This window comes from Oncorhynchus gorbuscha, unplaced genomic scaffold (genome assembly GCF_021184085.1).
Source record: "Oncorhynchus gorbuscha isolate QuinsamMale2020 ecotype Even-year unplaced genomic scaffold, OgorEven_v1.0 Un_scaffold_4236, whole genome shotgun sequence".
NCBI lineage: Eukaryota > Metazoa > Chordata > Actinopteri > Salmoniformes > Salmonidae > Oncorhynchus > Oncorhynchus gorbuscha.
Genome location: NW_025748302.1, coordinates 25,535 through 37,218, shown reverse-complemented (window position 1 = coordinate 37,218; position 11,684 = coordinate 25,535). Strand labels below are relative to the sequence as shown.

The following is an 11,684-nucleotide window of genomic DNA, read 5'->3' as shown; positions in this document are numbered from 1 at the left end:
AACATCCTGCTAATTGACCCATAAAGGATCTACAATAGAAGAAGTGATGTTATTGGAGCCAGACGCAGACAGTCAGGACAAGCCAGTAGGCTACAGATCGGGACATGCACGGCCATTTAATAGTTACATTTGGTGCATTATAACCGTGTTCAAGTGTTAAGGTGACCCCCTTTGAACACAACATCCCCTGTACTGCTGTTTTGGAAGCAGGTGTAGACTCAGGGAACATTGAGTACACCAGGGCCTGGATTTTGAAAACCTTAACAAATGTTTTGTAAATCCAGGCACTGCAACTTTGGTATTAGGTAAGAGAATGGCACAAGGCTGGCTTGAGCAACGAAAGGAAATGATGTGCAACAACTAGACAGAGACATGTCCTGAGAGACAGTGTGTGGGCCATCCTGCTGACTTCAACACACATTGGGACCAGGCAACCAGAGGCAGACCTGGGACCAGGCAACCAGAGGCAGACCTGGGACCAGGCAACCAGAGGCAGACCTGGGACCAGGCAACCAGAGGCAGACCTGGGACCAGGCAACCAGAGGCAGACCTGGGACCAGGCAACCAGAGGCAGACCTGGGACCAGGCAACCAGAGGCAGACCTGGGACCAGGCAACCAGAGGCAGACCTGGGACCAGGCAACCAGAGGCAGACCTGGGACCAGGCAACCAGAGGCAGACCTGGGACCAGGCAACCAGAGGCAGACCTGGGACCAGGCAACCAGAGGCAGACCTGGGACCAGGCAACCAGAGGCAGACCTGGGACCAGGCAACCAGAGGCAGACCTGGGACCAGGCAACCAGAGGCAGACCTGGGACCAGGCACCAGAGGCAGACCTGGGACCAGGCAACCAGAGGCAGACCTGGGACCAGGCAACCAGAGGCAGACCTGGGACCAGGCAACCAGAGGCAGACCTGGGACCAGGCAAATGATCAACAACATGTTGTAAGACAGTGAAAGGGCAAAAGGATGAGACAGTTCTCAGTACAAACAGAGACAGATGTTCAGGCTAGTGGTCAAAATGCCACCCTATTGCCCATTTTAGTGCACTACATTTGACGAGAGGGCCCATTGGTTTCAGTGTGCCCCAACAGCACCAGGGTTCTCTGTTTATCTGAAGAGAATAGAAACCACTCAGGGAGTCCATGCAGGTTTAGCTACAGCCACAGTGAGTAAATACAGGCTACAAGTTTATAACTAGACCGACAGGGCTCTAATAGGGCACTGTGACCAGGACCCATAGGGCTCTAATAGGGCACTGTGACCAGGACCCAGAGGGCTCTAATAGGGCACTGTGACCAGGACCCAGAGGGCTCTAATAGGGCACTGTGACCAGGACCGAGAGGGCTCTAATAGGGCACTGTGACCAGGACCCAGAGGGCTCTAATAGGGCACTGTGGCCAGGACCCAGAGGGCTCTAATAGGGCACTGTGACCAGGACCCAGAGGGCTCTAATAGGGCACTGTGACCAGGACCCAGAGGGCTCTAATAGGGCACTGTGACCAGGACCCAGAGGGCTCTAATAGGGCACTGTGACCAGGACCCATAGGGCTCTAATAGGGCACTGTGACCAGGACCCATAGGGCTCTAATAGGGCACTGTGACCAGGACCCATAGGGCTCTAATAGGGCACTGTGGCCAGGACCCATAGGGCTCTAATAGGGCACTGTGGCCAGGACCCATAGGGCTCTAATAGGGCACTGACCAGGACCCATAGGGCTCTAATAGGGCACTGTGACCAGGACCCATAATAGGGCTCTAATAGGGCACTGTGACCAGGACCCATAATAGGGCTCTAATAGGGCACTGTGACCAGGACCCATAGGGCTCTAATAGGGCTCTTTGACCAGGACCCATAGGGCTCTAATAGGGCTCTTTGACCAGGACCCATAGGGCTCTAATAGGGCTCTTTGACCAGGAACCATAGGGCTCTTTGACCAGGGCTCTAATAGGGCTCTGGTCTAAGGTAGTGCATTATATAGAGAATAGGTGGCCTTTTGGGATGCATCCATAATAAAATAGGGCACTGTGGTTGAGGCAGGTTGGTTCCAGGTGGAGGTGATGGTTGGTTCCAGGTGGAGGGGGGGGTTGCTGGTTGGTTCCAGGTGGAGGTGCTGGTTGGTTCCAGGTGGAGGGGGAGGGTGCTGGTTGGTTCCAGGTGGAGGGGGGTACTGATTGGTTCCAGGTGGAGGGGGGTGCTGGTTGGTTCCAGGTAGAGGAGGGGGGTTGCTGGTTGGTTCCAGGTGGAGGAGGGGGGGGGTTTGCTGGTTGGTTCCAGGTGGAGGAGGGTTGCTGGTTGGTTCCAGGTGGAGAGGGGGTTGCTGGTTGGTTCCAGGTGGACGGGGGTTGCTGGTTAGTTCCAGGTGGAGCAGGGCTCAGGTCAGTTGACTGGAGGGTCTCTGACCCCAACATTACCATCTTCCATCCCAAAGTACACCCGCTCTGCCATCCCCACAAACAGACCTGTCTCTACCACACCTAGGAGGGAGAGAGGCATGGTGAGGGAGAGGGGCATGGTGAGGTAGGGGGAGAGGGAGAGACATGAGGTAGGGGGAGGGAGAGGGGCATGGTGAGGTAGGGGGAGGGAGAGGGGCATGGTGAGGTAGGGGGAGGGAGAGGGGCATGGTGAGTAGGGGGAGGGAGAGACATGAGGTAGGAGGTAGAGAGGAAAGGTGAGGTAGGGGAGGAGAGGGGCATGGTGAGGTAGGGGAGAGAGAGAGACATGAGGTAGGAGGTAGAGAGGCAAGGTGAGGTAGGGGGAGGGAGAGACATGAGGTAGAGAGGCATGGTGAGGTAGGGGGAGGGAGAGGGGCATGGTGAGGTGGGGGGGGAGAGGGCATGGTGAGGTAGGGGGGAGGGGCATGGTGAGGTAGGGGGAGGGAGAGACATGAGGTAGGAGGTAGAGAGGCATGGTGAGGTAGGGGGAGGGAGAGACATGAGGTAGGAGGTAGAGAAGCATGGTGAGGTAGGGGGAGGGAGAGGGGCATGGTGAGGTAGGGGGGAGGTAGAGGGGCATGGTGAGGTAGGTCGGAGGTAGAGAGGCATGGTGAGGTAGGGGGAGGGAGAGGGGCATGGTGATGTAGGGGGAGGGAGAGGGGCATGGTGAGGTAGGGGGAGGGAGAGACATGAGGTCGGAGGTAGAGAGGCATAGTGAGGTGGGGAGGGAGAGACATGAGGTCGGAGGTAGAGAGGCATGGTGAGGTAGGGGGAGGGAGAGACATGAGGTCGGAGGTAGAGAGGCATGGTGAGGTAGGGGGGATGGAGAGACATGAGGTCGGAGGTAGAGGCATGGTGAGGTAGGGGGGGGATGGAGAGACATGAGGTCGGAGGTAGAGAGGCATGGTGAGGTAGGGGGAGGGAGAGGGGCATGGTGAGGTAGGGGTGAGGGAGAGACATGAGGTCGGAGGGTAGAGAGGCATGGTGAGGTAGGGGTGAGGGAGAGACATGAGGTCGGAGGTAGAGGCATGGTGAGGTAGGGGTGAGGGAGAGACATGAGGTCGGAGGTAGGAGAGGCATGGTGAGGTAGGGGGAGGGAGGACATGGGGAATGGTGGTAGGGGGTGGTAGAGAGGCATGGTACGGTAGGGGGGAGGTAGAGAGGCATGGTGAGGTAGGGGGGAGGGAGAGACATGGGGTAGGAGGTAGAGAGGCAAGGTGAGGTAGGGAGAGAGGTGAGGTAGGGAGAGAGGTGAGGTAGGGAGAGAGGTCAGTGAGGTAGGGAGAGAGGTGAGGTAGGGAGAGAGGTGAGGTAGGGAGAGAGGCGAGATAGGAAGGAGAGAAACAGACGAACATTCATGTCCCAGAACCAGTCAGTCAGTCAGTCAGTCAGTCAGTCAGTCAGTCAGTCAGTCAGTCAGTCAGTCAGTCAGTCAGTCAGTCAGTCAGTCAGTCAGTCAGTCAGTCAGTCAGTCAGTCAGTCAGTCAGTCAGTCAGTCAGTCAGTCAGTCAGTCAGTCAGTCAGTCAGTCAGTCAGTCAGTCAGTCAGTCAGTCAGTCAGTCAGTCAGTCAGTCAGTCAGTCCCGGTCAGTCAGTCAGTCAGTCAGTCAGTCAGTCAGTCAGTCAGTCAGTCAGTCAGTCAGTCAGTCAGTCAGTCAGTCAGTCAGTCAGTCAGTCAGTCAGTCAGTCAGTCAGTCAGTCAGTCAGTCAGTCAGTCAGTCAGTCAGTCGGTCAGTCAGTCAGTGTGTACCTGGTATCATCTTGAGAGCGGTATTGACCTCCTTCCAGTTGTGAGTGTGTTCAAACTTCCAGTCCAGAATGAAGTTACTGTTGTCTGTTACCACCGGACCCTGAACAATCAAAACACTGGATCTCACTCACATATAAATGACCAATGAGAATGCTTTCCTCTCAGAAGAGGTCCAATGAAAACTCTTCCTGTCGTAAATGTCATGTGCTCTACACTGAAAGCATGTTAATGACTTTCCACTCCATTAATATGCTTCTCTTCTTGTGATTTATTCAACTGTTCATTTACCATTTTATATTCACTATAATACACAACAAATTACCTGAATGAACCACAGTGCATTCGGAAAGTATTCAGACCCCTTGACTTTTGCCACATTGTTATATTACAGCGTTATTCTAAAAATGATTCAATTGTTTTTTTTCCCCTCAATCTACACACAATATCCCATAATGACAAAGCAAAAACATTTAGATTTTTGTAAATTTATTACAAATAAAAAGCTGAAATATGTTAATGTTATAAGTATATGCTTAAAACCACTTATGGAAGTTGAGAATTCATGCAGCTTTTCGCAGCTTTTTGTTAAAAATCGCGCAACATTTCAGCGCCCTGCTATTCATGCCAGGAATATAGTACATGCATGTGATTAGTATGTGTGGATAGAAAACACTCAGACGTTTCCAAAACTGTTTAAATCACGTCTGTGGCATTTACAGAACGGGCGTTTCATCCAAAAGTGCATGGAAATCTGTTCACTGAAAATGGAAAAATATATCCTTCTGCGACTACAGGCAATTGTTAAAAGTGAACCGAATTCAATAGAGCCGAGTTTACATTGCCTACAGCTACCACAGAGTGTCTAGAGTCATGTCATTTGATTCGCAATTGATTCTTGGTCTAACCCAAACAAGGGAACATCTTCCCTGATGGCTCCGCCTGATTTTTGGTCGACCTCTGGTCAGACATGTTTTTCTACACGGACAAGAAACAGATTTAACATCGTCTCCTGATCAATTTTATCGCTTATTAACGTGTACTAATACATAAAGTTGCATTACAAAAGTATTTCAAAGTGTTTTGTGAAAAGTTTAGTCGACTTTTGAATTTTAAAAATTACGTTACGTTATGAAATGCTAATTTTTTCTTTTCTCGCAACGTAATTCTTAGCTCGATATCTAGGCTATATAGGGACCGATTTAATCGAAAAAAGACCCTAAATGATGTTACTCACAGCTTTACAACAGGAAGAGTTGTATATATGGTTTACAACAGGAAGAGTTGCATATATGGTGACTCACAGCTTTACAACAGGAAGAGTTGTATATATGGTTTTACAACAGGAAGAGTTGTATATATGGTTTACAACAGGAAGAGTTGTATATATGGTTTACAACAGGAAGAGTTGTATATATGGTTTACAACAGGAAGAGTTGCATATATGGTGACTCACAGCTTTACAACAGGAAGAGTTGTATATATGGTTTACAACAGGAAGAGTTGCATATATGGTGACTCACAGCTTTACAACAGGAAGAGTTGTATATATGTTGACTCACAGCTTTACAACAGGAAGAGTTGTATATATGGTTTACAACAGGAAGAGTTGCATATATGGTGACTCACAGCTTTACAACAGGAAGAGTTGTATATATGGTGACTCACAGCTTTACAACAGGAAGAGTTGTATATATGGTTTACAACAGGAAGAGTTGTATATATGGTTTACAACAGGAAGAGTTGTATATATGGTTTACAACAGGAAGAGTTGCATATATGGTGACTCACAGCTTTACAACAGGAAGAGTTGTATATATGGTTTACAACAGGAAGAGTTGCATATATGGTGACTCACAGCTTTACAACAGGAAGAGTTGTATATATGGTTTACAACAGGAAGAGTTGCATATATGTTGACTCACAGCTTTACAACAGGAAGAGTTGTATATATGGTTTACAACAGGAAGAGTTGCATATATGGTGACTCACAGCTTTACAACAGGAAGAGTTGTATATATGGTGACTCACAGCTTTACAACAGGAAGAGTTGTATATATGGTTTACAACAGGAAGAGTTGCATATATGGTGACTCACAGCTTTACAACAGGAAGAGTTGTATATATGGTTTACAACAGGAAGAGTTGTATATATGGTGACTCACAGCTTTACAACAGGAAGAGTTGTATATATGGTGACTCACAGCTTTACTACAGGAAGAGTTGTATATATGGTTTACAACAGGAAGAGTTGTATATATGGTGACTCACAGCTTTACAACAGGAAGAGTTGTATATATGGTGACTCTCAGCTTTACAACAGGAAGAGTTGTATATATGGTGACTCACAGCTTTACAACAGGAAGAGTTGTATATATGGTTTACAACAGGAAGAGTTGTATATGTGGTGACTCTCAGCTTTACAACAGGAAGGGTTGTATATGTGGTGACTCACAGCTTTACAACAGGAAGAGTTGTATATATGGTTTACAACAGGAAGAGTTGTATATGTGGTGACTCTCAGCTTTACAACAGGAAGAGTTGTATATATGGTTTACAACAGGAAGAGTTGCATATATGGTGACTCACAGCTTTACAACAGGAAGAGTTGTATATATGGTTTACAACAGGAAGAGTTGTATATATGGTGACTCACAGCTTTACAACAGGAAGAGTTGTATATGTGGTGACTCACAGCTTTACAACAGGAAGAGTTGTATATATGCTTTACAACAGGAAGAGTTGTATATATGGTTTACAACAGGAAGCGTTGTATATATGGTGACTCACAGCTTTACAACAGGAAGAGTTGTATATATGGTGACTCACAGCTTTACAACAGGAAGAGTTGTATATATGGTGACTCACAGCTTTACGACAGGAAGAGTTGTATATATGGTTTACAACAGGAAGAGTTGTATATATGCTTTACAACAGGAAGAGTTGTATATATGGTTTACAACAGGAAGAGTTGTATATATGGTGACTCACAGCTTTACAACAGGAAGGGTTGTATATATGGTTTACAACAGGAAGAGTTGTATATATGCTTTACAACAGGAAGAGTTGTATATATGGTTTACAACAGGAAGAGTTGTATATATGGTTTACAACAGGAAGAGTTGTATATATGGTGACTCACAGCTTTACAACAGGAAGAGTTGTATATATGGTTTACAACAGGAAGAGTTGTATATATGGTGACTCACAGCTTTACAACAGGAAGAGTTGTATATATGGTTTACAACAGGAAGAGTTGTATATATGGTGACTCACAGCTTTACAACAGGAAGAGTTGTATATATGGTTTACAACAGGAAGAGTTGTATATATGGTGACTCACAGCTTTACAACAGGAAGAGTTGTATATATGGTTTACAACAGGAAGAGTTGTATATATGGTGACTCACAGCTTTACAACGGGAAGAGTTGTATATGGTGACTCACAGCTTTACGACGGGAAGAGTTGTATATGTGGTGACTCACAGCTTTACGACGGGAAGAGTTGTATATGTGGTGACTCACAGCTTTACGACGGGAAGAGTTGTATATGTGGTGACTCACAGCTTTACAACAGGAAGAGTTGTATATATGGTGACTCACAGCTTTACGACAGGAAGAGTTGTATATATGGTGACTCACAGCTTTACGACAGGAAGAGTTGTATATATGGTTTACAACAGGAAGAGTTGTATATATGGTTTACAACAGGAAGAGTTGTATATATGGTTTACAACAGGAAGAGTTGTATATATGGTTTACAACAGGAAGAGTTGCATATATGGTGACTCACAGCTTTACAACAGGAAGAGTTGTATATATGGTTTACAACAGGAAGAGTTGCATATATGGTGACTCACAGCTTTACAACAGGAAGAGTTGTATATATGGTTTACAACAGGAAGAGTTGCATATATGTTGACTCACAGCTTTACAACAGGAAGAGTTGTATATATGGTTTACAACAGGAAGAGTTGCATATATGGTGACTCACAGCTTTACAACAGGAAGAGTTGTATATATGGTGACTCACAGCTTTACAACAGGAAGAGTTGTATATATGGTTTACAACAGGAAGAGTTGCATATATGGTGACTCACAGCTTTACAACAGGAAGAGTTGTATATATGGTTTACAACAGGAAGAGTTGCATATATGGTGACTCACAGCTTTACAACAGGAAGAGTTGTATATATGGTTTACAACAGGAAGAGTTGCATATATGTTGACTCACAGCTTTACAACAGGAAGAGTTGTATATATGGTGACTCACAGCTTTACAACAGGAAGAGTTGTATATATGGTGACTCACAGCTTTACAACAGGAAGAGTTGTATATATGGTGACTCACAGCTTTACAACAGGAAGAGTTGTATATATGGTTTACAACAGGAAGAGTTGTATATATGGTGACTCACAGCTTTACAACAGGAAGAGTTGTATATATGGTGACTCACAGCTTTACAACAGGAAGAGTTGTATATATGGTTTACAACAGGAAGAGTTGTATATATGGTGACTCACAGCTTTACAACAGGAAGAGTTGTATATATGGTGACTCACAGCTTTACAACAGGAAGAGTTGTATATATGGTTTACAACAGGAAGAGTTGTATATATGGTGACTCACAGCTTTACAACAGGAAGAGTTGTATATATGGTGACTCACAGCTTTACAACAGGAAGAGTTGTATATATGGTGACTCACAGCTTTACAACAGGAAGAGTTGTATATATGGTGACTCACAGCTTTACAACAGGAAGAGTTGTATATATGGTTTACAACAGGAAGAGTTGTATATATGGTGACTCACAGCTTTACAACAGGAAGAGTTGTATATATGTTGACTCACAGCTTTACAACAGGAAGAGTTGTATATATGGTGACTCACAGCTTTACAACAGGAAGAGTTGTATATATGGTGACTCACAGCTTTACGACAGGAAGAGTTGTATATATGGTGACTCACAGCTTTACAACAGGAAGAGTTGTATATATGGTGACTCACAGCTTTACAACAGGAAGAGTTGTATATGGTGACTCACAGCTTTACAACAGGAAGAGTTGTATATATGGTTTACAACAGGAAGAGTTGTATATATGGTTTACAACAGGAAGAGTTGTATATATGGTGACTCACAGCTTTACAACAGGAAGAGTTGTATATATGTTGACTCACAGCTTTACAACAGGAAGAGTTGTATATATGGTGACTCACAGCTTTACAACAGGAAGAGTTGTATATATGGTGACTCTCAGCTTTACAACAGGAAGAGTTGTATATGTGGTGACTCACAGCTTTACAACAGGAAGAGTTGTATATATGGTTTACAACAGGAAGAGTTGTATATATGGTGACTCACAGCTTTACAACAGGAAGAGTTGTATATATGGTTTACAACAGGAAGAGTTGTATATATGGTGACTCACAGCTTTACAACAGGAAGAGTTGTATATATGGTTTACAACAGGAAGAGTTGTATATATGGTGACTCACAGCTTTACAACAGGAAGAGTTGTATATATGGTTTACAACAGGAAGAGTTGTATATGTGGTGACTCTCAGCTTTACAACAGGAAGAGTTGTATATGTGGTGACTCACAGCTTTACAACAGGAAGAGTTGTATATATGCTTTACAACAGGAAGAGTTGTATATATGGTTTACAACAGGAAGAGTTGTATATATGGTGACTCACAGCTTTACAACAGGAAGAGTTGTATATATGGTGACTCACAGCTTTACGACAGGAAGAGTTGTATATATGGTTTACAACAGGAAGAGTTGTATATATGCTTTACAACAGGAAGAGTTGTATATATGGTTTACAACAGGAAGAGTTGTATATATGGTGACTCACAGCTTTACAACAGGAAGAGTTGTATATATGGTGACTCACAGCTTTACGACAGGAAGAGTTGTATATATGGTTTACAACAGGAAGAGTTGTATATATGCTTTACAACAGGAAGAGTTGTATATATGGTGACTCACAGCTTTACAACAGGAAGAGTTGTATATATGGTTTACAACAGGAAGAGTTGTATATATGGTGACTCACAGCTTTACAACAGGAAGGGTTGTATATATGGTTTACAACAGGAAGAGTTGTATATATGCTTTACAACAGGAAGAGTTGTATATATGGTTTACAACAGGAAGAGTTGTATATATGGTTTACAACAGGAAGAGTTGTATATATGGTGACTCACAGCTTTACAACAGGAAGAGTTGTATATATGGTTTACAACAGGAAGAGTTGTATATATGGTGACTCACAGCTTTACAACGGGAAGAGTTGTATATATGGTGACTCACAGCTTTACGACGGGAAGAGTTGTATATGTGGTGACTCACAGCTTTACGACGGGAAGAGTTGTATATGTGGTGACTCACAGCTTTACGACGGGAAGAGTTGTATATGTGGTGACTCACAGCTTTACAACAGGAAGAGTTGTATATATGGTGACTCACAGCTTTACGACAGGAAGAGTTGTATATATGGTTTACAACAGGAAGAGTTGTATATATGGTGACTCACAGCTTTACAACAGGAAGAGTTGTATATATGGTGACTCACAGCTTTACGACAGGAAGAGTTGTATATATGGTTTACAACAGGAAGAGTTGTATATATGGTTTACAACAGGAAGAGTTGTATATATGGTGACTCACAGCTTTACTGACGGCCATGCGGAGTACTGCCTCCCCCCCGAAGCGCTTGGCTATCGTCCTGGAGACGGGGACGTAGGCCATAGGGATCACCTCAATAGGAACACCCTTCTTCCACTGCTGGCCCAGGACCGAGGAGTCCTTCCTGAGACACACACACACACACACACACACACACACACACACACACACACACACACACACACACACACACACACACACACACACACACACTTATTCAGGGCTCAACATTCAGGCTCATTTTTCAGTGGAACACAGAGGTTAAGATCTGACACAGAAATGTGGATGAGGCATAATTTGAACAGCAGGTGATTCTCTGTACTTCGTTGGCTGAGCAAGAGGCCTACACAGGGTTCATACAGACATTGTCAAGTCCAATTCAAGGGCTTTTTCAAGAACTTCAATGTCATTTAAGGCGCTACGTTTTACTTATTGTAATAATCTATAGAAAAGCTTGTCGCCCCGCCCGAGTGGCAGCTAGTCAGTCTGACACAAACACACTAATGAAAGTCTGTCCAGGACAACTCACAGCTTTAATCACATCTTTCCTGGTGCCGTTGGTCTTCAGTGAGCTGATCCGCTCAACAACCAGCTGTCTAGGTCTGATCCCCTCAACAACCAGCTGTCTAGGTCTGACCCCTCAACAACCAGCTGTCTAGGTCTGACCCCTCAACAACCAGCTGTCTAGGTCTGATCCCCTCAACAACCAGCTGTCTAGGTCTGATCCGGTCAACAACCAGCTGTCTAGGTCTGATCCCCTCAACAACCAGCTGTCTAGGTCTGATCCCCTCAACAACCAGCTGTCTAGG

At 45.0% G+C, this 11,684-nt stretch overlaps 1 protein-coding gene across 1 annotated transcript in view; it reads right to left on the bottom strand.

Moving 5' to 3' along the window:
* Nucleotides 1-2,340: 2,340 nt before the first annotated feature.
* LOC124028470 (ribose-5-phosphate isomerase-like) overlaps nucleotides 2,341-11,684 on the bottom strand; it is a 34,648-nt gene continuing 25,304 nt past the window's right edge. The window contains exons 7-9 of the mRNA XM_046340517.1: nucleotides 10,858-10,999; nucleotides 4,185-4,284; nucleotides 2,341-2,477 (exon numbers count right to left, since the gene is read on the bottom strand). Coding sequence (XP_046196473.1) covers nucleotides 2,380-2,477; nucleotides 4,185-4,284; nucleotides 10,858-10,999 — 340 coding nt within the window. The 3' untranslated portion in view covers nucleotides 2,341-2,379. The remainder of the gene's footprint in view (nucleotides 2,478-4,184; nucleotides 4,285-10,857; nucleotides 11,000-11,684) is intronic.